This window comes from Perognathus longimembris, chromosome 6 (genome assembly GCF_023159225.1).
Source record: "Perognathus longimembris pacificus isolate PPM17 chromosome 6, ASM2315922v1, whole genome shotgun sequence".
Classification (NCBI taxonomy): domain Eukaryota; kingdom Metazoa; phylum Chordata; class Mammalia; order Rodentia; family Heteromyidae; genus Perognathus; species Perognathus longimembris.
Window position 1 is genome coordinate 78,660,892 of NC_063166.1, and position 27,241 is coordinate 78,688,132.

The 27,241-nt window shown below is 53.0% G+C and overlaps 2 protein-coding genes across 10 annotated transcripts in view; one reads left to right on the forward strand and one right to left on the reverse strand.

Moving 5' to 3' along the window:
- Window positions 1-1,876, forward strand: part of Cse1l (chromosome segregation 1 like) — a 32,101-nt gene extending 30,225 nt beyond the window's left edge. Inside the window, exons 24-25 of the mRNA XM_048349593.1 lie at window positions 16-247; window positions 1,336-1,876. Of these exons, the coding sequence (XP_048205550.1) occupies window positions 16-247; window positions 1,336-1,425 (322 nt within the window). The 3' untranslated portion in view covers window positions 1,426-1,876. The remainder of the gene's footprint in view (window positions 1-15; window positions 248-1,335) is intronic.
- Window positions 1-27,241, reverse strand: part of Stau1 (staufen double-stranded RNA binding protein 1) — a 69,519-nt gene that overhangs the window by 15,401 nt on the left and 26,877 nt on the right. For 3 of the 9 annotated variants that reach the window (XM_048349596.1, XM_048349601.1, XM_048349597.1), the window contains 11 exons: window positions 23,751-23,886; window positions 22,737-22,902; window positions 14,680-14,778; window positions 12,899-13,129; window positions 11,584-11,727; window positions 8,846-8,992; window positions 8,344-8,419; window positions 7,913-8,232; window positions 7,446-7,568; window positions 6,401-6,486; window positions 5,074-6,268 (listed from right to left, as the gene is read on the reverse strand). In XM_048349596.1, coding sequence (XP_048205553.1) covers window positions 6,253-6,268; window positions 6,401-6,486; window positions 7,446-7,568; window positions 7,913-8,232; window positions 8,344-8,419; window positions 8,846-8,992; window positions 11,584-11,727; window positions 12,899-13,129; window positions 14,680-14,778; window positions 22,737-22,902; window positions 23,751-23,848 — 1,506 coding nt within the window. In that variant the 5' untranslated portion in view covers window positions 23,849-23,886 and the 3' untranslated portion in view covers window positions 5,074-6,252. Of the gene's footprint in view, window positions 1-5,073; window positions 6,269-6,400; window positions 6,487-7,445; window positions 7,569-7,912; window positions 8,233-8,343; window positions 8,420-8,845; window positions 8,993-11,583; window positions 11,728-12,898; window positions 13,130-14,679; window positions 14,779-22,736; window positions 22,903-23,750; window positions 23,887-25,742; window positions 25,888-27,241 lie in introns of those variants that run through there. The other 6 variants (XM_048349600.1, XM_048349598.1, XM_048349599.1 and 3 more) reach the window with 4 other exon arrangements.

The window sequence follows — 27,241 nt, forward strand, 5'->3', positions numbered from 1 at the left end:
CCCTCTCCCGCGCAGGACGCCGCTGCTGCAGTCCCTCATCGGCCTCTTCGAGTTACCCGAGGATGACAGCATCCCCGACGAAGAGCACTTCATCGACATCGAGGACACGCCCGGCTACCAGACCGCCTTCTCGCAGCTGGCGTTCGCCGGCAAGAAGGAGCATGACCCTGTAGGTCAGATGGTGAACAACCCCAAAATCCACCTGGCACAGTCGCTTCACAAGCTGTCCACGGCCTGTCCGGGAAGGGTGAGTGGGGGGGGAGGGTGCTGGGGGCGGGCCGCAGGACATCAGTGTTCTCAGTGTCGTTGCACGCACAGCCTCCCAACAAGCTTACAGAAAACTTCCTTTAAAGGCGCAGCTCTTCTTCCCTCCTGTTTTTTGTTCTAGAATCACTTGAGGAGAGGGAAATTATATTTAGCCCGCTACCCTCTCTCTGTATTGGCCTTGAAGTGCTGTACACAGGGGTTTCCGTTCGGCCCAGCCAGTGCCATCCATAGAGCCTTGTGCCTAGCAGCTGTTACAGCTGCTTCGTCTTGAACTGTTCATCTTTTTGTTTATGGAGAAGCTCAGACATGCATGGAAGCGGCCCGGCAAGCCCTGTGCCCGCTGTGCTTGCTTTATATCCACACCGGTGTGCACTGTCGTCCTCCTCTAGTGCTAGTGCTCCCCATGTCGGGGTGGCGGGTGTGCCGTCCCCCGTCCCTGTCCCCCCTCCCCCCCCACCACCACTGGAAGCCTGGGCTGGTCTCAACCCCCCGCGTCCCTGAGTGGCTGGGGTTACAGGCGTGAGTCACTGCACCGGCCTGCACTGGCTCCCCACCCCGTTTTGGTCGGTTAACCATTTCCAGGTTTTTGGTGGTTAGAGATAAGAGTCTCCAAATCCTGCCCGGGCTGGCTTTGAACCAAGTTCCTCAGACCTCAGCGTCCTGTGTAGCTAGGATTACAGGTGTGAGCCACTGGTTCCCTAGACTGCCCTTTTTCTTTTTCTTTTTTTTTTTTTTTTTTTTTTTTTTGCCAGTCCTGGGGCTTGAACTCAGGGCCTGAGCACTGTCCCTGGCTTCTTTTGCTCAAGGCTAGCACTCTGCCACTTGAGCCACAGCGCCACCTCTGGCTTTTTCTGTGTATGTGATACTGAGGAATGGAACCCAGGGCTTCTTGTGTGCTAGGCAGGCGCTCTAGCGCTAAGCTACATCCACTTCAGGAGGTGAATGCAGACGAGGCGCCTGAACCTGCGGTTGACAGTGAGGGAGATGGCGGGCAGCTCCGGCGGGACCAGGTGGGGACAGGGCGTCGAGCAGGTACCGAGGACAGCGCCTGTGGTCCCCTCCCTGCAGGTCCCCTCCATGGTGAGCACCAGCCTGAACGCGGAGGCGCTGCAGTATCTGCAGGGTTACCTCCAGGCGGCCAGCGTGACGCTGCTGTGACGCACGCACGCACGCGAGACGCCGCCGCGCGGCCTGAGCTCAGCTGCATTGAGACAAGCACGGGTTTCCATTGAACGAGGCGCCACTCCGTCGACGGTAAAGGACACTGGACGCGGCCCTGCCGGCTGGAGGGGCTGGAGGGGCGGGCGGGCGGGCGGCCTGGGTGCGGAGGCCGCGCACGTCTGTTTGAGTTGAACATTTGCACGGTTTGGATAAGTTCACGTTTTTGGCGGACACTGACTGTGGAGACTAGTTTCTGTTACTAAACCCTTTGTTTGGAAGCTGTTGCCGGTTCGTGTTTTTGTCTCTGTATGTCGTCTGTTTCTTTAAGCCTTTATTGGAAATGTGAGAAAGTTTTTACAAAGTGTAACTCGCCAAGCAGTGCACATTTCATAGTTTCATTCTGTAATTAGCAATAAAGTAAAACCTAAAACATGTATCTAAGAACATCGAAGGACAGGTTTGGTGCTCTCTGATACGTTTATAAAAATGAATTTCTTTAAATCTGTTTTGCCCTCTGGACTCCATAAAAATCCAAATTTCTAAATCATTTAAAACTCAGATTAATCTTTTTTTTTTTTTTTTAAACAAGGGGGATGCAGAGGTTAATCTGGATTGGGCTTAGCTTCTAGAACTTGGTGGCAGTTCCTGGGTAGCCGCACGAGCTGCGGGGACCGCCGGCGTGGCTCCGAATGGCGGCTGCCCGGTCCCTGCGCCCTTCCGCCTGCGGGCGGAGGCTGGGCGGAGCTCCGGCGCACGCCACTGGTTTCCAGTTAGCGCTCGGCGGCATTTCGGCAGGCTCGGCCTTGCTCGCTGGGGCTTGGGGAGTGAGTGGTTCCACAGCAGCTTCCGCTTGGGCTGATTAAGCAGATGCCAAGCAAACATGTCTACTAGAGACTGGCCTAGAACCCTCCATCCTCCTGCTCTCGCCTGCTGCGTGCTGGGATCAAAGGCATAAGCCCCCATACCTTGCAAACATGTCTTTAATTCCTAACAGGAAGTCTGGTGCTTTTATCTGCAGTTGTAGCTCCATAGTGCCACAAGCTCTGGGTGTGATTTACAAGTGTTCCACTGGCACACCTGCAGCAGATGATTTGACACCTGTTTCTCTTCTGAGACTCGAGGGTGCTAGTTACCCTGCCAGGCACGTGCAAGAGCAAAACGAGATAATGCATGTAAATCTCTCAAGCTGAGAGCCTGTGCAGAATGAGCACTCCGAAAGGAAAGCTGCCTAGCAATCTAATGTATTTTTCTCTGAAAATATGGGAAGTAACAGAAAATATTAAAATTCATTTATATTCCTGACGGAATTTTAAACACTTGGGTTCATTTGTTTCCCCCTCTTAACAAAGTGGGTAGCATTTTTGGTATACAGTTTTGTATTTTCAACTTCTGAACAATTAGCATTTACTTGGTAAAGCAAAAATGTGCTTTATGACTTGGTGTATTATAGACAAGTTATAACCTATGTAGTATGTTTTCTATAATAGTCCAAATACCTGTATGTACAGATACCTGTCTTGTTAAAGGAATATAGACAGCGGCTCACGCCTGTCATCCTAGCTACTCAGGAGGCTGAGATATGAGGATCATGGTTCAAAGCCAGCCCAGGCAAGAGATTCCATAAGACTTACCTCTACTTGACCACCAAAAGCTGGGAGTGGCGCTGTGTGGTGCACGCACCAGTGCACTTACACACGCGAGCGCCAGCATTTCATGCTTGTAACCCTAGCTACTGAGATCTGACAATCAGGGTTCAAAGCTTAACAACAGAGGACAAATCCTTGAGATTCTCTATCTCTAATTGGCCAGCAAAGAAACCAGAAATGGAGCTGTGGTTCAGGTGGTAGAACATGAGCCATAAGCCAAAAAGGCCTATCTAGATTGCAAGGGTCTGAAGTTCCTTTCCTTACCATCACACACACACGAATATTTGTTCTAATGGCTGTTTCGAGATAACAGGCTCCCTTCTGTTTGTTATTGTTTTGTTTTTTGCCAGTCCTGGGGCTTGAACTCATTTGGGCTGGGCGCCATTTCTGGGCTAGTGCTCTGCCACTTGAGCCACAATGCTACTTCCGGCCCTTTCTGTGAGCCCAGGGCCTCATGCATGCTAGGCCAGCACTCCACCGCTGAGTCACCTTCCCAGCCCTGACTCCTTCCTCTGGCTGCCAGTCCAGCAGTGATGAACTGGACACATGCCTGTGAGTTTGGGGGATTTCGGGCATATTATTCTGGCCACAAGACCTTAACCCACAGATGGGGCTGTTCCTCGTGCTCGCAATCTAGCCTGAGGTGACTGCAGCACACAGCCTGGCCCAACCCAGAGAGCAGGAGGGGAAATCCTGGGCCCTGTGGTAAGGAGCCGTGGCCCATAGCTCTCCCACAGCTCCCGGCCACGGTGGAGGTTTTCAGGTGCGCTGGGAGGTCGGGGTTGCATAGGATCACCGCTTGGCTGGCTGCTGTGCTCATCAGGGATGAGCGCCGAGCCCAGAACGGGCTCTGATCGCCGGCCGCACTGCCTGCAAGCCGGGGATCCATGAAGAGGCTGAGTTCAGGAAGTCAGTGAGACGAACTCCAGGAATCTTGACAGGTTGAGAGCAAGCCCACGGCTGGCAGTGCAACCGGTGGAATTGCCAAGGGAAGCATGGCACACTACGATGGGGCAGCCACTGGCTCCCCAGTTCACAGTGCAGCGTGCAGCACGTCAGTCTCCGCTCCTGTGGCTCCCCTGTGCCTCTCCACCACTGCCACGTCTTGTGTCTGTGGTGATGACCGGGGTGAGGATCTGGGATGGGGAAGCACAAGGTGGTGGCTGCTTCAGACAGTGCAGAGGGCTCAAGCAGGAGGCTGGCTGTCCACTCCCCGACTTGGGACAGTTTTGAGGACACAGGCAATCCCTGCCAAGCCGACGTGGTGGAAATACTGCCAGCGTCCTGAGGTTTAAAAGAAGAGCTCATTTGTGATGGCTGCATCTGCAGACACAAAGGAAAACAAGGCTGTGGGCACTGGAGTGCGTGGCTGCCCAGAGCCTGGAATACGCAGAGGCCACAGTGGACGCCTGCTGGCTGCCACAAGCCCGCCGCCCCCCCAGCAAGTTCAGACACTCACCTCAAATCCGTAGGCATCCCAGATGGAAACCAGTGGCCCTGTCATTTTCCTTTCATCCAGTACTGGGATTTGAACTCAGAGCCTTCTGCTTGCTAAGCAGGTGCTCTTCACACAGCCATTCCCACTGGTGTGTTTTAAAGGTATAAAATGCCCGCTCAGTACTAATGGTGGCTCAGGCCTGCAATCCCAGCTACTTAGGTAGCTGAAATCCAGAGGGTTGAGGTTGGAAGTCAGACTCCTCTACAAACCAGCAAACAGCCACACTGGCTATGTGGCTCAGTAGAGCACCAGCCTGACCAGCCAGCAAAATGAGAAGCCCAGCAGTTCAAACCCCAATAGCCTCTCAAAAAAAAGCGTCAGTCTTTTTCCCGCTTCCATGGTTTGGCTGAGCTCAGGTCACAGCGCCTGTTCCATGGCTGACCTTCCAGGCTCTCCCCGCAGTCGGCCGTCTCCATCGTCAGGTGAGGTCACAGGCCACAGTGAGACGCCCCACCCCCTCCTGCCGCCCCCTCTTCAGTTACTGCTCACAGGCCCAAAAGCTTCATTAGTAGCTGTTTATTGATCAATGGTTTGATATAAAGTTATTTCAGATCGTCAGATAATTGCCCAGACGGAATCACAAGCATTACAAATTTTTCCTTTAAAAAAGGGAAAAGGGCTGAATTGGAGGGATCGACCTAGCAGTAGTGGCATTTGAAAATAAATTAACAAAAAAAATTTAGTATTACCATTTGTGGATGACATTTTTTTTCCTTACATTCCATGGGGAGAGAAAGTTCCAGCATAAACTGAGTAGTACTTAACTAGCAAGGCTACTACTGTGCCTCGCACCTGCACACACACGCGCACACACACCTGCGCACAACAGCATACCAACAGCAACCCAGCTGCACGCAGCCACTGCCTCCCCCCCACTCCCCACCCCCGCGGCGCGGAGGCTCCGCACGGAGCAGGCCCAGGTGACCCCCCGCGTGCGGCAAGGCTTCCTCGAGGGCAATGTGGACACAATTTCACTAATCATCTTCCCCACGAAGGCTCGTGTGTGAGTCCTGCCGCGTTAACAATCAGACGGAGCGGGTGACGGTGGGTCCAGACTTGCTACACTGTCCAATTCATGCACTAGTCGGGGCTTCGGGGCGCCGAGGCCCAGGACCGCGGCCCCTTGGCGCCGCTCGGCTGTCCCGGCTTAGTCTGGTAAACGTGTGCCATGGCTGCGGCTCTGCCGGTTAGGATATGGTAATGTCAGCCTCGGACAAGGTTCTAACGTGTGCTAGAGAACTAGATACAATAGAGAAACTCTCGAATGAAAAGTTTATATAGTGTCTTATCAATCAAAAAGGAAATAAGGAAACCAAGAATACGAATCACTGGGAAGAGGAAGCAGTGGGGGAGGTGTGGGAGGGGGGCCGGCGGGCCAGGGTCCCCCAGAGTTGGGCCACACCGAGCAGGAAGCATTGGATTTTCTCTGGTACTTTCGGCTGGAGCGAGTAAGGCCTCTGTCCAGGATTGTCCCAAACCTCCGCGGGCCAGTGACGGCCATGCGCTGTCAACACGCGGCCACAGCAACCATCAGGAGGGAGGCGCCGGCTCGGGCCTCTCCGTCTCCATGGCCGCCGCTCTCTCCACGCCGCCACCGCAGAGATCAGAGTCCAAATGTTCAAAGCAGGTTCAGTATTCTCAGTGTCTATGCTGGGGTTCGTGGCTCGGGCCAGGTAGGGTTCAGCACCTCCCACACCTTCACGGGAGAAAGAGACAATGACCAGAATGAAGGCGCTGGCCGCCCCCATCCACAGGCCCCCCGCACTGGCCGCCCCCCCCCCCAGCGTCCAGGGCGGCGGGGGTGGGGGAGCGGGGGCGGGGCACTCACACTGCCAGCGGCCCGCTGCCCGTCCTCGGCACCTCCGCGCTCTGCTGGTCCAGCTCCGTCAGCAGCTTCAGGATGTTCAGCGCAGCCTGGGGGACGCGGGGAGACAAGTGACCCCACGGCCAGACCCGGGCACTGCCCTAACCCAGCACAGTGCCTCCATTTAGAATCCAATCGCTTTCTTTTTTTAGTCCTGAGGCTTGAACTCTGGCCTGACAGAAGCTCCAGGCCGGCGCACTGCGCGAGCCACAGCGCCACTGCCCGCTTTCCGGAGTTTATTGCACCTGGTAAAATGCAAATCTGGGGCTGGGGATATGGCCTAGTGGCAAGACTGCTTCCCTCGTATACATGAGGCCCTGGGTTCGATTCCCCAGCACCACATATACAGAAAACGGCCAGAAGCGGCGCTGTGGCTCAAGTGGCAGAGTGCTAGCCTTGAGCGGGAAGAAGCCAGGGACAGTGCTCAGGCCCTGAGTCCAAGGCCCAGGACTGGCCCCCCAAAAAAAAAGCTAATTTAAAAAATTACTCAGCCAGCAGCCGGGGATGCGGCCTCATGGCAGAGCTCACCCCACGTGCACGAAGCCCTGGGTTCGAGTCCTCAGCACCACAGACACGGGAAAGGCTGGAAGTGGCGCTGAGGCTCAAGGGAGAGAGCCTTGAGCAAAAGCAGCTCAGGAACAGCGTCCAGCCCGGCTCAAGCCCGGCACTGCACCCAAAACCCACACTGCCACGCCGACTCCCTCATCCATTTTGTCATTCATTTCTTAGAACTGTTCACCTCTGCAACCAGACCACAAGTTTCCTATCTTGCTTTCAAGGGAACAAAAGCCTCCCGCGCTCAGCAGGGAGCGTGGTCCTGTCCACCTCCCGGGGTGGTGGGTGGGGCTTGTGCCGGGGGCGGGGCTTATTCAGGACCACTCGTAGCCACTCCCCCCCTTTCCCCGAGCCTTCGCCTTCAGGAGGGAAGGGAGCCAGGCCGCTAGGGCTGAAGTCCGCCTGATCCACGCAGGCCCCTCCACAGCCGCCCTGTCCCCGCAGGCAGGCGTACCATGTCGTGGCAGGACTCCACGTCCTTGCCGATGCCGTGGCTGATGAGGAGCGGCTGGGAGGAGCAGTTGATTAGAGACACAAACTCATTCTTGTTGTTTTTGGGGAAGTCTTTGTATTCAACCTGGAAGGGGAGAGAGAACTGAGGCCCGCGTGGAAGCTGCTGGGACAGGGGAGGGAGAGGAGGGGGAGGGAGGCGACAGAGGGAGGCCCTCTCCTGCGGGGCCACCCCATCCCCTCTCTAGGGCGCAGGCCGGCCCGCCCCGGGAGTCTGCTCTCGGGTGGCAGTGGCCCTGGGCTAGGCCGCTCCGTGCTGGCCGGGCAGCGCTTTCCATGGTCCCGGCTGCGGCGCTTGCTGTCCTGTCCCATCCCGCCCCGCCGTCTGGGCCTCGGGCGAGCACTGTCCCAGGAGTCCCAGCTGGGGGGGGGGGGGCGCTGGGTCCTCCAGCCCCGCTCAGCCCCGCTCACCTGGAGCCCCTGGACTCTGCACAGGAAGTCCAGCTGCTCAGAGGGTCTTGTGAGGGGTCCGTGGGGTGCGTGGCCTGAAGAGATGTTATTCTTTAAAATGGTCTCGGCTGTGGGCGAGGTGCCCCCGTACAACAACTCTCGGGCTATCATGGCAGTTACCGTGGCCTTGGCGGGGTTCGGGGCGGCGCGGGGGGAGTCTTTGGTGTGATGTCCTTGGCTGACGCCCACGGCCTGGGCCACCTCGGGCACCATGGGGAGGATGCCGGCGGGCAGCTGCGGGTGGCTGAGGTGGGGCGTCCGGAACTCGTCCTCCCTGTGGCCTGGCAGACAGCGCAGGGTCGCGTCACGTCACGTCACGTCACGTCACGGCCCCCGCACACGCGCGCGCCACCCCACGGCCCACGGGCGCCCGGGGCCAGGCCGACACTTACTCGTCCCGTTCTCCTCCCCCGTCCCAGGCTCAAAAAAGGTCACTTTCCTTCCGTCCCCCGGCTTCTTCACGGGCGTCTTGGGAAAGAGAAAAGGCCGTGATTACGAATCCGCGCGGGGGCCCCGGCCCTCCACGGGCTCCGCCGAGCGCCCACGGGGAGGCGGGTGTGGGGCCGTCCCTCCTGCAGGGTCACGGGCACCTGGGGCGCGGCCCAGGCCGGGCAGGCCTCAGCGGCGGGCGGGGCGGGGGCGGGGCGGGCGGCCCTGTGCGGTGACCTCCACCCTGGCGGTCAAGGCGCGCGGGGAGAGGAGCGGCCAGCGGTGACCACGGGCGACGCCAGAGCCACCGCACAGAAAACGACACCGGGGCCAAGCCAGGCCGGGCACGGGTGGCCGCGGGCGGTGTCCACGCACGGATGTCGCAGTGACGCCCGCTCCTCAAGCCAACGGCCGCCACGCGGGGGGCAGGCCCGACACCCGGCGGCGGCGGAGCCCGGCAGTCACCTTCTCCTCGGACTTGAGCGCAGGCTTGGCGGGCTGCGTCTGCGGGACCTTGAACCCCAGGATCTCCAGCATGTTCTCGGCGGCGTTGCGCTTGGCCACCTTCTTGTTGGTGCCCGCGCCCTCTGCGGTGTGATTGCCCACCTTCACCTGCGGGAAGCAGCAACAGAGCCGAGCTCGCACCCTCCCGGGGCGCTCCAGACACCCCTGCTCCGCTAGGGCAGAGAAGTCGCACGCTCAGGAACTCGGGGGGCTCCTGCTAGCCACGGCGGTTTTCACACGGACGTAGCACGCGCGCAGTCCACGCTCCCAAGCCGCACTGTCCACCCACGGCGGCACCGCGGCCGCCCAGCGCTCATGCCCGCAGCGCCCGCTGACCCAGAGACGGGAGGACCGGGGTGAAAGCCATCCCGCCCGGAAGAAAGGAAGACAACGCGGCCTGCGCGTCGTCACGAAGGGAATCCCCGCCACGACGAGCGCTGTGCAGAATGAACAAGGCAAGGACAACGCTAACCCAACCTGAGAAACACCAGCGGAAAGCAAAGGGGGGTCGAGCGGTGAGCAAATGCCGACCTTAATCTGTAACCCCAGAACCACCAGAAGCGAAGCGGGCGGGGTGGGAACCGCGGAGCCCCAGCGAGCGGCTAGCTCCTCAACAAGAAGCTAGAGTGCAGATGACGATCACAAGTGTGCGACGCCCAGAGCCACGTACTTTACACACCACCTACACTCCCGCCGCCTCCGAAAACCACTGTGCAACTCGCAGAGACAGCAAGTCAGCATTTCCAAGGGGCACGCTGCTCCCCACGTTCTGTTCTCAACGCCCGCCACCTGCCTTGCGCCCCGCGTGACGGCGTCTGCGAGGGCAGCGCATGCGTGCCGCAGAGGTGGATCTCACGCCCGCGTGTGTCCCGATGTCTCAAGCCATGCCGCCTTCCCTAGGACCCAGCACGCTCGGCTCCGCCCCTTCGAAGCTGGGCAGGGCCACAGCCCCCAACAGCAGCGCCCCCTCAGGTCCTCCAGGAAAAACCTGGAACCGCCGGCCCGGGCCTGGGTCTGTGCAGGCGCAGCCTCAAGCGCCGCCCGTCCCGCAGCCCGGCTAGCACACGGGGGGGCCTGGCTAGCACACGGGGGGGCCTGGCTAGCACACGGGAGGGCCGGCTAGCACACGGGAGGGCCGGCTAGCACACGGGAGGGCCTGGCTAGCACACGGGAGGGCCGGCTAGCACACGGGAGGGCCGGCTAGCACACGGGAGGGCCTGGCTAGCACACGGGAGGGCCGGCTAGCACACGGGAGGGCCGAACGCACGGCACATGCCCATCGTGTGCAATGTAAAATCAGCTGTATTCCTCCAGAATTCCCCCAGGGCAAGTGTAGGTAAACAAAACCCAGACAGCCAAGTCTCAGGTGCAGCCCCTCCCCCTCTGCAGACTGTTTGTCACGAGAAAAGGAAAGGTTAAACAAGAGAGTCTGGGGCTGCAAGTGCGGCTGTAGGGCGCTTGCCTAGCACGCGTGAAAGGAAGCCCTTGGGTTCGATCCCTCAGTACCATATAAACAGAAAAGGCCGAAAATGGTCGAGCGCTAGTCTTTTTTTTGCCAGTCCTGGGGCTTGAACTCAAGGCCTGAGCACTTTTTGCACTGTCCCTGGCTTCTTTTTGCTCAAGGCTAGCACTCTGCCACTTGAGCCACAGCTCCTCTTCTGGCCGTTTTCTATTTATGTGGTGCTGGGGAATCGAACCCAGGGCTTCATGTATACGAGGCAGGCACTCTACCACTAAGCCACATTCCCCACCACAGAGTGCGAGTCTTGAGCACAGTGAAGTTCAAGGACAGTGCCCAGGCCCGGAAAAAAAAAAAAAAAAAGGAAAAAGAATTGGCTGCGAGGATGACGTGACTCGGCTGATCTGGCTGGCTCGGCACCTGTCCCGCCCCTCCCCCCCACGTGCGTCGTTCCCGAAGCTGCACACTCTGCTGATGACCAGAGCATCCCCGAAGCGGGGAGGAGGACGGTCTTCCGTCATGGGTGTGCGAGCCGCCAGCGCTCCATGCCAGAGCCTCCTAGCAAGCTCTCACGGAGAGAGCTTTCCATCGACAATGCTCAGGGCTCCACATCTGCCGGGCGGACACACACTCCTACCGCCGAGCCACACACACATCTACAGGCAGACACGCCGCTGGTCACACACCTGCCAGGCAGATAGGCAGACGCTTGTGCTGCTGAGCCACACCTCCAGTCCTATTTTGCGGTGGTTATTTTTGCCCCCACACACGTCCAAACACCTGGGCTAGGCTTCCCACCACAGCTGGGGACCCTTTCAGCAGACAAGTCTGGGGACCTAGACGAGACCACGGTCCTCCCCATCCCAGCCTCCCGAGCACGACGGCTGGCACGAGCCACTGCGCCTGGCCTGAACGTCTGCACGGAGTAAATACTCAAGAAACCAAGTTTCAGAGGAATCGGAAGGCAGACGAGCTTTAGGAACGAGATGGGACGTTTACCTTCTGTAAAGAACGGAGTCCTCGACCCTTGGGGGGGGGGGCAGTGCCTACACCACCCCAACCCACACTCCTCCCCACCTGTCCCTATGGCTGGGCTGCACGTGGAGACGGGTGCCCGCGGCGGACCGCGACATCACCACAGGCCGGCCCGAGGCTCAGCCTCGGCGTCTGATGGCAGCGGGCGGCCAGGCGACCTTCCCCAGCCAGGGTGGAGGCCGCCCCCGCCGCCACACCAACCCACCTGCATCACGAACTCCCTGCGGCGAGGGAGGCCTCGCTCCAGGAGCAGCACGTACTCCGGCTCCTTCTCCTTTTTGGCCTGCTGGATCTGGGCCAGCCTGCTGATCGGGTTCATCCCCTGGCCGTATTCTGGGCCGGTCTGTGGCTGAGGAGCAACAAGTGCCACGTTACTCACGGAAAGGAGCTGGCCAGTGCAGAGGTACAATGCCAGGAAGTGATCAGACCTTCCTGCGGGACCTGGGCGCTGTCCCGGAGCTTTTCTGTTCAAGTCTGGCGCTCTAAGACTTGAACCACAGCTCTACTATTGGCTTTTTTAGTGGTTTACTGGAGATCACAGTCTCAGGGACTTTCCTACCTGGGCTGGCTTTGAACTGTGATCCTCACATATTAATTTCCCAGTAGCTAGGATTATAGGCGTGAGCCACCAGTGCCCAGCTAAGCAAATCTTTAAAAAAAAAAAAACAACTCTAAACATTAAAAGATGCCTTATGATTTTCTACAGTTATCTCAAGGCTCTTTTAAATCTTAGCAAGCCAGGCTGGGAAGGTGGCTTAGTGGTAGAGCGCTGGCCTAGCACGCATGCAGCCCTCATAGAAAAGGCCAGAAAGTAGTGTTGTGGCTCAAGAGGGAGGGTGCCAGCCTTGAGCAAAAGAAGCTCAGGGACAGAGCCCAGGCCCTGAGTTCAAGACCCAGGATTGGCAAAAAAAATAAAATAAAAAAATCTTAGCAAGCCAACATTAACATGTATTACTTTTGGGGGGGGGGGGGGGAGAGGGAGGTCAGTCATGGGGCTGAACTCAGCCTGGGCGCCGTCCCTGAGCTCTTCTGCTCAAGGCTAGTGCTCTACCACTTGAGCCACAGCGCCACTTCCAATTTCCTGGTGGTTAATTGGAGATAAGAGTCTCACAGACTTTCCTGCCCAGGCTGGCTTTGAACCATGGTCCTCAGATCCCAGCCTCCCGAGTAGCTAGGGTTCCAGGTGCCCAGCCACATGTACCACCTTTAAACACGTGCCACTCACGGTGGCTGACGACGGGGCAGGGAGCCTGTGGACGGGAAGGCCGCCATGCTACAATGGCTCCCAGCTTTCTTAACAGCTTAAAACCCTGAAACCATTGCCGAGGCCTCTGGCGGCCGGAAGCCACAGCAGTGACTTCAGGGGGGCTGCAGAAGACTACATTTAAGGCAGGGGACAAGAGGGGCCAGCAGTGTCCTCGGATGGGATTGGGCTGCTGTTCTGATGGGGGGGGGGCGGGGAGGCAGGCACTCAGCCCATGGTCCTCCATCCTCCCGGGCCCCCCTCCTCCCTGCCTCACCTTGCTCGGGGCTTTGGTTTTCTTTTTGATTCTGGGCTTCACCCTCTCCACCGTAGGCAATGGCGGCAGCTTCTTGAGCTCCTCCAGCACGGCTCTGGCCGCGTTCTTCTTGGCGATCTTCTTGCTCTTACCCTCACCTTCCCCTACAAACTCCCCAACCGAAACCCTGGTGACAAAGCTCTTCATGTGGGGTGGGCCGCTCTCCCGGGCCACCTGTGGCAGAGGGAAAGACTGAGTGAAAGCGTGACAGACACTTGTCGCAAGTGGTAGGACGCACTGGTTGGCACACTCGCGTCCCAGGAAGCCTGGTCTTGGGGCAGGAGGGGCGGCCCCGTGCGGGAGACACACAGATACGGACAGGCGCAGGCCGAGTGCTCCGGCGTTTCTGCTGCCTTCCCTCCACTTTTCACACTGCTCTACATCGTGGAGTCTGGCGCTCATGACGAGCAGGCGCGGACGGGAGACCTGGGTACCCGCTCCTCCCGGCCAGCACCCTCTGGGCACAGATCTCTCTCTAGCTCTTGCACATGAGTGCACACACACATGCTATGCAAAAAAATCAAAACAAAATCAAAAAGTGGACACTAACAAAGTGAGTTATGTACAGCAGGTGCGAGTGCCCGCAGAAGCCGGCACCAAAGCACAAACCGGCTGCAGCAGCTGCACAGGTGGAGCCACTCACGACTTTTGCATATTAAAAATAAATAAAGCCACGGCTGGGGATATGGCCTAGTGGCAAGAGTGTTCGCCTCATATACATGAGGCCCTGGGTTCGATTCCCCAGCACCACATATAGAGAAAACGGCCAGAAGTGGCGCTGTGGCTCAAGTGGCAGAGTGCTAGCCTTGAGCAAAAAGAAGCCAGGGACAGTGCTCAGGCCCTGAGTCCAAGGCCCAGGACTGGCAAAAATAAATAAATAAATAAATAAATAAATAAATAAATAAACAAAGCCACGGCTGGGGATGTAGTTTAGAGGTAGAGCGCTTGCCTAGCATGCACCAAGCTCTGGGTTCGATTCCTCAGCACCACATGTACAGAAAAAGCTGGAAGTGGTGCTGTGGCTCAAGATGTAGAGTGCTAGCCTTGAGCAAAAAGAAACCAGGGACAGTGCCCAGGCCCTGAGTTCAAGCCCCAGGACTGGAAATTTTTAAAAAGTGAGCTGAGGGGCAGCCCCTGCCCAATGGTGAACCCTAAATCCTTCTGCCAAGATTTGGGAGAAGCACGGCAGTGAGTGGGCGGACGGCAGCCTGACTGGCCGGGGAGAGGCCGGGAGGGCAGTGGGGGACCAGAGCGGGGCACTGGCCTCACCGCTGCCTCTGTGGGGCCCTCTCTGCCGAGAGTGAGCAGCTCTCCTCCCCCATGGTCTTCGGCCATGCTAGTTCTACCTTTCAAAGGTCAAAAGGCAATGGGGGTCAGCCAAACATCAAATGACCTCTGAGATGGGGGTCAAGTAAGTCCTTCCTCCTTTATTTCACTGGCCCAGCAACACAAAGTCTAACACAACCACTGAAGGAAAATCTTATTTGAACTGGAGGTGAAGTTGCTTTTCAGACAGGTGGAAACAGATCCTCTCTAGGAGAGCCAAAGGGAACAAAGCCAGCACGCCACCGCCCACTTCAGGAAGTTCACAGCCAGGCCAAGAAGAGCCTAAGCCCTGCTCCACGTGGAGGGCGAATCGTAGCCGCTCACGACCGCTCCAGGGGTATGGGAGCAGAGTCATTCCTATGGGGACTCCTAACAGGGACTTCATAAACAAAGTCCTAGATGTAAAATAGGCTTACCTCGAAATTCACAGGTAAGTTCCGTTTAAGTGCAATCTCAAATACTTGACTTATTTCAGACTTATTGAGATTTTCTTCTTCAGATTCTCTTCCATTAATCTAAAAGAAGAATTACTTCGTGTTAGCTTTTATTTAGAACCATCAACAATCACCATCCCAGATGCCATAAAAAACTGTGAAAGCAGAGTTTTTTGCCTTTACAGATCCACAAGGACACGGTGATGAAGGTGCTCGCAGACCACCTCACTGGGTGCTTTTGTTTCCTATCAGTACTGGGGACTGAACTTACGACCTCACTTACTAGGCAAAACCCCTATACTTGAGCCACATCCTCAGTTCTGTCTCATGGGATATTAAAGATTAAATATGGGCTGGGAATGTGACTTAGTGGTAGAGTGCTTGCCTGGTATGCATGAAGCCCTGGGTTCCATTCTTCAGTGCTACATAAACAGAAAAGGCCAGAAGTGGCGCTGTTGCTCAAGTGGTAGAGGGCTAGCCTTGAGCAAAAGAAGCTCAGGAACAGTACTCAGGCCCTCAGTTGAAGCCCCAGGACTGGGGGAAAAAATTTAAATAAACGGTATCCCAACAAACAGCGCAGCTCAGAAATCCACTAGGTAGGCTCACACCTATAATCCTAGCTATTCAGGAGGCTGAGATCTGAGATTTGCCCTTCAAAGCCAGCCTAGGAAGAAAAGTCTGTGAGGCGTATCCAATTAACCACCAAGCCTTTAGTACAAAAGCTCAGGGACAGTGCTCTGAGTTCAAGCCCCAGGACTGGTATGCATGTGCACTCACATGTGTACACACACACAAGTGCGCACACGCACGCACACAAAGTAGGCTTCTTATTTGGCTACTGAACAAAAATACAGACAGACATTACTAAATTGCCATGGCTCTTCTACCACAGGCAGACCTTCTCAGCCTGGGCAGAGGTCCTGCCGCAGGGACGAGGAGGGTTATGGGGGCCGTGGGCTCCTCCACAGGGTGAACGGGCCTCCTCTACAAGCTGGAGACACAGAGTTCATACTGGGTAGTGATGGCAGGAGGAACCAGACCAGCTCAGTGGGTGGGCACTAGAACTCAGTGAGAGCCACTGGTCTTTGCAAACTGTTTCCTAGCTCCTGGCTGCCCAAGAGCTGGTCCACGCATTTTCTTCAGTGAGTTCATCAGGCAGGGCCGCCCAGGATAGACCAACATGACAGGCTGTCATTAAAAGTAACATAAATAAAAACTGTAGGTTAAAACAACATAGGGTTTATCCCAGATCTATGACAGTTCTCCTACTAACCTGACCTACTTGGCTCAGCCAGCACAGTCAGCACTGCACAGGAGGCCGAGTCCTCACCAGGAAGAGGACTCTAGGCTCAACAGTGCTCCGCCTCAGTCCCCCCCAAGCAGCTGGGGCTACAGGCACGCCACTGCCCAGCTCCGGGGCCCGCCTTTCATGAGCTATTCCTTCAAACCAGAAACCTCCCCGCAGCTACCATAAACCGCTGCAGATTCACAAAGGCTTGGATTGAAATCCAATTTTAAATAGACCATAAGATAAAATAACACTACACTAAAAAAAATTAGGTTCAAGCCAAGAACTCACCCCATAATCCTAGCTACTCAGGAGGCTTATATCTGAAGATCATGGTTCAAAACCAGCCCAGGCAAAGAAAGTCCATGAGACTTTTAGCTCCAAATAAGCACCAAGAAAGCTAGGACAAATGCCCAGGTTCTGAGTTCAAGCCAAGAGCGGCACAAAAATAAATAATAAGCATTACTAATAACCTGAACAAAAAGGGCTGGAGGTGTAGCTCAAGTGGCAGAACTCCTGCCTAGCAGACACAGAGCTCTAAGTTCCAACTACAGTACCACCAAAAACAAACAAATTAAACACTTATAGGCTGGACAGTCGCTCATGCCTCTAATCTCAGTTACTAGAGAGGTGGAAATCCGGAGGATTACATCGCAAGGCAAAGGCGGAGCCAGTCCAGACCTGGCCCTGACGGGAAGTCAGCAAGCAGACCCAGTGCTGTCTATGGCCGTCCTCGCCACAGGGGAGGCGTAAGGAGAGTTGTTGAGTGCAGGCCAGCCCTGTCAAAAACCATGAGACCCATATGGAAAATAACTGCAGCAACATGACACCCTGAGTTCAAACTCTGGTGCCACCACAATATAAAAACTGTTGTGTATCAAAAGACACTATTAGTTGGGTGCCAGTGGCTCACACCTATAATCCCAGCTACTCAGGAGGCTGAGATCTGAGTATCACAGTTCAAAGCCAGCCCAGGCAGGAAAGTCCATGAGACTAATTTCCAATTAACTACCAGTGCTACTGAAAGTAGCACTGTGGTTCACAGTGGTAGACCATTACCCTTAAGCAAAAGAGCTCATGGACAGCACCTAGGCCCTGAGTTCAAGCCCCATAAACACACACACACACACACACACACACACACACACACACACACACAACACTATTAAGATTAATGACACACAACACTATTAAGATTAATGACAACCTACTAGATGGGATTTTCAAATTATATTTCTATCCAGAATATACAATACATAAAACAATAAAAGGACCCAATTCATAAAGGACATACAAATGGCCAGCATACACATGATGTCTGACAGCACTAACCATCAGAGCAATGCATTGGGGTCAATGTCCCAGGATGGTGGCGATCTGACAGGAAGCCGGAAGCCTGCAGTCTGCCGCTGGGAACAAGCAGCAGCACAGCTGCGGTGGAAAGCAGTGTGGGTGGTCACCCAGAAGTTAGGAGAGTTACAGGGCACGCCCCCAAGACTCAGGTTACTTGTGCCCCACTGTCCACCACAGCCAAAGAGTAAAACTCAAACGTTCATCAACAGACAAACGAATAGACAAAATGTGGCATTTCATACAAGCCTTAATTAAAGGGAAATGAAATTCTGAAGCATGCTACAACATGGGTAAGCCTTGAAATAAGGCAAGCATTCAAGAGCCAAAAGGCATTTCCGTAGGTGCCTGGCCCAGGAAGTGTGTAGAGGCAGAACACAGGCTGTCTGGGTGTGAGGGGACTGGGCTTTCTGCTTCCGTCAGGATGGAAATGGGCGGAGATGAGCACCAAGGCTGCGTCTAATGACACTGAGCTGTGCACGAAAACCAGACCAACTCCCACATCTCACCTGCTTTAAAAAACAAAGCTAGCCGCAAGCGGGAACAGGACGTACAGCACTTTACAACTAATAGTAACATACTACTGATTACCGTCAACATAGTAACTTACGCCAACAGGTAAGCAACTCATGTTCACAAAGAACAACACAATTTTCAAATTTTTTGGTTTTGTTTTGGTTTGGTTTTTTTGGCCAGTCCTGGGCCTTGGACTCAGGGCCTGAGCACTGTCCCTGGCTTCTTCCCGCTCAAGGCTAGCACTCTGCCACTTGAGCCACAGCGCCGCTTATGGCCGTTTTCTGTATATGTGGTGCTGGGGAATCGAACCTAGGGCCTCGTGTATCCAAGGCAGGCACTCTTGCCACTAGGCTATATCCCCAGCCCCTCAAATTTTTTTAGTTATTGGAACTAGAACCCAGGACAACAAATATGAAAGACAAGCATTCTGCCAGAGCTGTAGTCCCAGGCCGTGTGTGTGTGTGTGTGCCGTGTGTGTGTGTGTGTGTGTGTGTGTGTGTGTGTGTGTGGCCTGGGGCTTGAACTCTAGGCCTGGGCGCTTGTCCTTAAGCTCCTTTTGCTCAAGGGTGGCTTTTTCTGTGATTAACTGGACATAAAGAGTCTCATGGACTTTCCTGCCTGGGCTGGCTTTGAACTGTGACACTCAGATCTCAGTCTCCTGAGCAGCTAAGATTACAGGTGTGAACCACCAGGATCTGGCCAGATTTTTCTTTAAAAACAAGTGATAGCTACTCAAACAACAACAACAGCAAAAAGAAAAAAAAAAAGATAGCAGGAGCATCCTTTTAAAAGTATGTCCCCTCGGGGCTGGGGATATGGCCTAGTGGCAAGAGAGCTTGCCTCATATACATGAGGCCCTGGGTTTGATTCCCCAGCACCACATATACAGAAAAACGGCCAGAAGTGGCGCTGTGGCTCAAGTGGCAGAGTGCTAGCCTTGAGCAAAAAGGAAGCCAGGGACAGTGCTCAGGCCCTGAGTCCAAGGCCCAGGACTGGCAAAAAAAAAAAAAAAGTATGTCCCCTCTGTCTCAGGCTGAATAACTACACCAATAAGAATGTCTTCCTTATGTGAAACCAAAATAAAGTCTGGAAATGAATGGGGTTGAGCCTGTCAGAAGCTGCGCAGACCCAATGGTTTTGGGTGTTTTGTTCTCTCGGCTTCTCTGCTTGGCTTGCAGAAATACTAAGTCACGTGGCATCACTCCTGCAAGGGCCTGGCAGAAGCTAGTGTGCGAAGGGGCTCCCTGGGCATTGTCGTCAGAGGGTGATGGGTTTGGTTTAAATCCATCTGTGCCAAGAAGGCAAAGAAGGACAGCATTTGTTTATGTCACACAAGTCATATGGAAACTTTCAAATGGTACAGTCTGAAACAATGCCTTCTACTACTACCCCCAGAGGAAATACCTTCAAATTAACCCACTGTATACATCCAAACATACATACCCAGAGCTGCACGCTACTGGCTCGTTTGTTTCCTTGGATGCACACAGACCACGTCAATGGGGACACCTCCCCTGCCCTAACCATTTCCATGGCCCTCTCAGAAACAAGGACTGCTGCTAGCGCCATCTAGCTCCTAACACACATACACTCCTAATAATGCAGGCCCTCTGCACCGAGGGAACCCCCTGCTCTCAGCTGAGTGACTCACAGAGCGCACCCCACTTCTCCACACGGACACTTCCCCCTAACCAGACCCCTGAGACAGTGCAGCTGCCAGGCCTCTCGCAGACACCTAGGCCTCACACCTGCCTCCCAAGCCGAAGTCACTGGCTCTGCCAGCCATCTACTGTCTGGAGCCAGGTGCTCTACAAATGATGGGCAGCATAACAGAAAGGACATCAAAGGTGAGCATTCCCCAGGCTGGCTGGCTGGGGCCAATCAGGCTGCTTATGCCCTGCTAGCAAATGCCTAAAATGGCACCATGCCTTTGGTGGAAAAACTGGCTGTGTAAGTATCATCATGCATGTCCTTCAATTGAACAATTCATTTCTATAACCGGGGGCCTCAGCAACTATCATGGACACACACAGAAATTTCACTCGCTATTCATTTGCTAATCAGAAAACTACAATCTAAACAATCAAGCCCCTGTTAAAATAAATTGTTCATATAAGGGAATATTCTGCAGTCATTAAAAACTTTCTTAGGGGCTGGGAATGTGGCTTAGAGATAGAGTGCTTGCCTAGCATGCATGAAGCCCTGGGTTCCATTCCTCAGTGCCACATAAACAAAAAAGGTCAGAAGTGATGCTGTGGCTCAAGTGGTAGAGTGCTAGCCTTGAGCAATGAAGCTCAAGGACAGTGTCCAGGCTCTGAGTTCAAGCCCCAGGACTGGCAAAAAAAAAAAGTTTCTTAGGAGCCAGGTGCCAGTGGCTCATGCCTATAATCTCAGGAGGCTGAGATCCAGAGAATCACAATTCAAAGCCAGCCTAGGCAGAAAGCCCCAAGAGATCTCATTTCCAAAATAACCAGCAAAAAAAAAAAAAAACAAGTCAGAGCTCAATTGGTAGATGCAACAAAGTGAATGACCACAAAGCCCCCTCAGACCCCAATACTAACAGAAAGGGAAAAAAAAGCGTTTTTCTTGGGTATGTACTCATTTGAGCCCTTCAAGTAATAATACAACAAATGACATTAACTTGTAAAAAACACTTCAGAGAAAAAGGGCACTTAGTATACAACACCAATTCACGTTAGCTATCTATATACTATTATCTGCAAGTGGTAAATTTATAAATTACTTAGTTTTCCACTTTTTGAGTTAAACAATGTCTGTAGTTCATACACAGAACTTTTCAGGGAAAATGCTACTGTTTAAAACTGCCTCTTCCCAGCACCTGTCAGAGGCCGGTGCCAGGTTAGGATGGACAGGTGATTCATCCTCCCACCCAGTCTGTGCCCACTAGCACCTCTGCACTGTACAGACCTGGAAGGGGCGGAAGTGGAGGGGAGCCGCGGGCACCGACAGAGGCAGGGACCGGGCCCAGCAGAGCCCACCCGCCTCAGCCTCTAGCGCCAGCCTCGGGAACGCAACACCGCCACGGCACGCGGCAAAGCTGCCGTCACTCCAAGGAGAACTGGAACGGGACTGGGAAGCAGCCACACAACTTCAGCTCAGGGCTCCCAGCCTCTGCCCACAGACAGTCACCCCACGAGCTCAGAAGCCAGCTCGCTGGGCTCTACCCTACGACGGCTGTCCGATCCCATGGGTTGGGCCGGGCAGTTTTCTTCATAAACTTAGCAAGTTATTCTGATGCACACAGCCATACATCCGTGTTCTGCCATCATCTAGCAACTGCTGCCTGTAGGAACCGAGAAATACCTATGCCATCTGGCTCCAATTACAGTGACATCAAAGTCAAGCACAAAAGTGAAAGGCCTTGCCAGCCACTGATGGCCTGCGTCTGTAATTCTAGCCACTCAGGAGGCTGCGATCCGAGGCTTGCGGTTTGAAGTCAGCCCGGGCAGGAAAGTCTATGAGCCTCCCATCTCCAATGAACCACCAGAAAACCAGAAGTGGCACTGTGGCTCAAAGTGGTAGAGCGCTAGCCTTGAGTGATAAAGGTAAGGGACAGTGCCCAGGCCACAAGTTCAAGCACCACAGGCTTAAAAACAGGGTCCAGGGCTGCAGGCTTAGTGTGCCTGCATGACAGGGATGCAAAAGGGACTCCATGGTTAGTCCTCAGTGCACAGCACTCATACACACATGTGCACACGTGTGCACGCACACACACACGAAAACCTCAACCCTAAATTTTCTGACACTCTTCTTATCTAGAAGTGGGATCCTGCCAAACGCTGGTGGCTCACGCCTATAATCCTAGCAACTCAGGAGGCTGAGATCTGAAGATTATGGCCCAAAGCCAGCCTGGGCAGAAAAGTTCCCATGAGACTCCTTTATCTCTAGTTAACTACTCAAAAAGGCTAGAAGTGGCACTGTGGTTCAAGTGGTAGAGCTCTAGGCTCAGGGACAGCGCCCAGGCCCCAAGTTCAAGCCCTAGGATGGGCAAAAACCCCAACAACAACAAAAGTGAGGTCTTCCACGTTATGAATATTCTAAAAGCCACTGAGTTGCACATTAAAACTATTAAAATGGTGAGTTCATGTGCCGTGATACCTAGCTCAATGAAGACAAACAAGATGAGCCTTCCAGCCTCCTATTTTGGATTTAGGTGCTCTGCCTGTTTGAACTATGAAACATCAGAGAAGTAAGGCTGGGATTTGGAGGTACAGGCTTCAAGACAGTGACCTCTGTGCCCTCACACACCACAAGGAACTTGAAACAATCCCTGCAGGGGGCCACTAAGAGAAACTGAGTGAGTCCCAGGGCAGGCAGTATAGTGCCTTGCTGATAGCCAGACATATGAGCCGTACGCCAAGTGTGGAAAGCATCGCTAGGCCTTGCTGGCCGCGCAGTGACTGAGTGCAGGCACCACTGTATAAAGAACGCGGGTCACAGAGGGCTAGGGGACTCTGACCCGCCACACGAAGGCCTCACCGTGTGTTCTTCACAAGTCAGTGAAGTCACAGCCTTTCTAACACACTTGCTGGCTCACACCATCGGCTACTCAAAATGAATGACAAAGAAGGCATCTGACTTTCTAACGTGCTCATACCACCTGTCATTCAAAATGAATGACAAAGAAGGCATCTGACTTTCTTGCTAAAAGACTTAAAAAGGACAAAGGGGTGGGGGGTGGGGGGTGCCAAGAGAGCTACAGGGCACCAATCTTGTAGGCTATTACACAGCAATATGATGAGCAGCTGTCATTACACCTGTCTCCCAACAGGAGGCGTGCTCTCTCTCCTGCCCAGGATCCCACCCACCCCACCCCCTGCAGGCCCTGCAGGCCATCCACGCCCAGCCCCCACGCGCCCCTCACCTCCAGCCTCTCTGGCGGGGGCTCGCTCTGCAGGACGCGCACGGCTTTGGCGGCAGCATCATGTTTTGAGGCCGGTCTCGTCTTTCCTTTCCCATTAAACTGCTGTCCTCCCACAGAAAGTTCAACTTGATAAAGTAAAGGTGGAACTGGAAATGGGTAAAAGTACCTAAAAATAAACGGGTTAGGAGATAACTCATCACCATACATGCTCTGGCAAGTTCCCACTGCCTCCTCCATCAGGCCCAGGGTGCACTAACATGGGCTTGCGAAGTGACTCTCATCACTCTTGCATGTCTGCGGAAGCTGGGAGTTTTAAGACTGGAGAAAGGACCTTCGTTGCTGCTAAGTAATCCCAACAGCCCACAGCCAACAGAGGAAATCGTTTAGATTTCCAAGCTTCTATTTTTGAAACACCCTCCCACCCCCAAGGAGGGCAGGAAGGAAAGATGGTGGAAAGGGAAGAAGGGAGGAAAAGAAGAGAAAAGAAAGGGAAAGGAAGACTCCATTTAATCTACCCAGAGTCTTATGGCAATACATGGCATCCGAAAGTGTCAATTAACATGTTACTCTACCAACTATTTACAAAACATACAGCTCAATAATCAGAAAAGATTTGTTAAACAACAATCACAAATTCTGCAAATGCTGAGCAAAAAAAGGCAGCCAAAGGTGAGCTACAGCCAGACTGTTTGAGACCCAAGCCGCACTGCCCATAAGGAACCAGGCAGTAGCTAAAAGAATACCAGGACAGTCCCCAACAAAGGCACGGCCAAGAATACATACACACTTGGCAGGTCCAGAGAAAACCAGTTTACAGTAAGTTTTACTCCAGGTAAACGAGTAGGGATACTGGCTGGTAATGTGGCAGAGTGGTAGAGTGCTTGCCTAGCATACAGAAGGCCCTGGGTTTGGTTCCTTGATACCACATAAACAAAACAAAAACAAACAAACAACAACAACAAGAAGATTAGGAATACTTTCCCATGTTCTGCAAGAAACCCAAAGCACACCTACCTTGGGGGGTAAGCACCCCCTCTCATGCTGTAGTTGTAGGTGGACTGCATCCTAGAGTAAGGGTCAACAGGCTTATACATTGGCTTCTCCAGTTTCATGCACAGCGCATTTAGCTCAACGATAGGAGTTATGCTTTCTGCAAAACAGAATCAACACAAAAAAACAACTGTCTCCCAAATGTCTGATATGAGAATGATAGAATACAAAAGAATAACATATTGAGCACGGGGGGCTCACATCTGTAATCTTAGCTATTCAGGAGGCTGAGATCTGAGGACTGCAGTTCAAAGCCATCTTAAGCAGTAAAGTCCACGAGACTCAGTTCCAATGAGCCACCAGAAAATCGAAAGTGGAACTGTGGCTCAAAGTGGTAGAGCACTAGCCTTGAGCAGAAAAGCTCAGGGACAGAGCTCAGGCCCCAAGAGTTCAAGCCCCATGACCGATTTAAAAAGAAAAAAAAGGACAACACAAACATGCTTTCTATGAATTGGACACACAATGTATTAGGCAAAAGGGCAGAGTTGGGCTGGGGAGATAGCCTAGTGGCAAGAGTGCCTGCCTCGGATACACGAGGCCCTAGGTTCGATTCCCCAACACCACATATACAGAAAAACGGCCAGAAGCGGCGCTGTGGCTCAAGTGGCGGAGTGCTAGCCTTGAGCGGGAAGAAGCCAGGGACAGTGCTCAGGCCCTGAGTCCAAGGCCCAGGACTGCCCCCCCCCCCCAAAAAAAAGGGCAGAGTTAATTCATTGTTAAAAGCCAGGTCAAGAAATCAAGGATCTTCTGTGATTTTCCTATATTAATACATAGACAAGAGCACAAAACATTATTGAGAGAGAAAGAGATCATTTAAATCAAGATACTATTGGTGAAAGTCACGTAATATAGTTGTCAGAATTAAGTTCCAACGCACACAAAAAATTCCGATTAAAAAAAAAAATCCCATAGGACCAGATTTGTTTTATTGAGAAGATTTAAGCAACATTATCTAACTTTGGCAATCACTATTTGCTGTACTGGCTTATACTTAAAATTATGTTTATTGAACAATAGTATTTATTATTAAGGACCAATTGGATGCAAAGTACTTGGCTAAACTTGAGGACACAATTCCTACCAAGAGGAGTACAGAGAAAAAAAAAACACTCAAAGAGTCACAACAGAAGGGGGTAGAGTATCCCAGGAAAGGGTGAAATCACAGAGGCAGCTGCAGAAGTCAGATGAGATCCAGAAAAGATCCAGAAAGCTCCATTCTTGGCATTACAATTTGTTAGGAAAATGAATTCCATTTTCATATACAAAGGGAGTGGTCAGGTGTGTCACCAGACACACGTTGGTAAGGCTTTGTAAGGCTCTTGTTTGGACCACTATGACCTAGTAGTTTGTATGTGTGATGTATATATGTATGTATGTAGCATTTTCTTATTCCTTTTAACTGACAACCAGCACTTCTGACGAACAGATTATAATCAGCATAACTGCATTCACTTGACATGGTTCCATCTAAAACCATTGTTTTGGTAGTCCCAACAACCTTATCAGGAGAAATCATGTTTTCCCCCTGCTCTTCTGCCCACCTCTGCGGAAAGGACGTCAGAGGTCGGGGTCTGCAGACTGGTGCAGCTGCTTCAGTGGGGCTGAGGGCCCCTAATGCCAAGCATCTGCCACTGGCAGCAGCACAGGATCTGCGTGGTCAACATGCACAGGTCAACACACGGTCTGCTCACATCAGGCTGAACAGTGAGTGCCTCCAGACATGCTTTTAAAAGTTGCTCAGGGCTGGGAATATGGCCTAGCGGTAGAGCGCTTGCCTAGCATACATGAAGCCCTGGGTGCGATTCCTCAGCACCACATACATAGAAAAAGCCAGAAGTGGCGCTGTGGCTCAAGTTGGCAGAGTGCTAGCCTTGAGCAAAAGAAGCCAGTGACAGTGCTCAGGCCCTGAGTCCAAGCCCCATTACTGGCCAAAAAAAAAGTTGCTCATCCAAGTACCTACACTCTTTCCTTCCCTAGGAAAAGGTAGACTGGAAGTTAGGAAATGGTGTTTCTTTGGCAGCAGCTGTGTACTGGCTTCTGAAATACTAGTTCCTTCAGTTCCCCAGAGTTCATCTCCAACAGTGAACTGTACTGTAAATACCTACAAATGAAAAGTGTGAGCTATTTTAGAAATGTGATGTTGCCTGTAATACGTCACTTGGACCTTGGACAATTTTATGATCAGGGCTTAAAAAGCCTAGTCATTGCCTTAGCAATTTATCCTTCCACACATTTTGTTGTTGTGGTGGTGGTGATGGTGATGTTTTTTCTTCCCTCTGGTCATGGGGCTTGAACTCTGGGCCTGGGCACTGTTCCTGAGCTCTTCAGCTCAAGGCTATCACTCTACCATTTGAGCCACAGCACCACTACCAGTCTTCTGGTGGCTAATCAGAGCTAAGTCTCATGGACTTTCCTGCCCCAGCTGGCTTTGAACCACAACCCTCAGATCTCAGCCTCCACTGATGCCCGGCTGTGGTTATTTTTATACATAGTAAATTATTTTTCTAAAATCCACTGGTACTGGCATTCCATGAAAAAATTACATTTTGAGGCTGGGCACTGGTGGCTCATGCCTATAATCCTAGCTATACAACACTGAGATCTGAGGATCAAGGTTTATAGCCAGCTTGGGCAGGAAAGTCTGTGAGACTCTTATCCCCAATTAACTACTAAAAAAGCTGGAAGTGTAACTATAAGCAATCCACTTTGATAGAAAAGACATTTTTTCTCACATGGCTCAAGTGGTAGAGTGTGAGGCCTGAGCAAAAAAAGCTCAGGAACATCCAGGACCAACACATACATACACACACACACTTTTAGAGACAGAGTAAATACAGAGCCTAAAGACAGGTTTTCTTTATAGTACAGTAATAATATCTGATTATTTGGAAAATATCCCAATGGGAATGTCTTCCAATTACTTCTCATGAAGAGATTTAGACATGGACACAGATGTTTATGCAAATGCACTGTGTTTGAAGACATGTCTAAAAACATAATCCTATTAGTATGAAAATATGCCAGCCAAGTTCTAAAACACTGCCTTACTTTAGAAGAAAATCAGATCCCCAGCAGGAAAGATTTGAAATGGTTTCTGCAGTGAACTGCTTTGGAGGGACCCTAACAACATGCAGAGGAAAACAAACCCTTTCTTCCTCTAGCCATGAAACCCAAGTGCACAGTGCCATTCTTTTTCTTTTTTTTTTGCCAGTCCTGGGCCTTGGACTCAGGGCCTGAGCACTGTCCCTGGCTTCTTTTTGCTCAAGGCTAGCACTCTGCCACCTGAGTCACAGCGCCACTTCTGGCCGTTTTCTGTATATGTGGTGCTGGGGAATCGAACCCAGGGCTTCAAGTACAGGAGGCAAGCGCTCTTGCCACTAGGCCATATCCCCAGCCCCACATAGCCATTCTTAAACAGATAGGGCAATTCCACCGCTACGACACCAACACTCTGG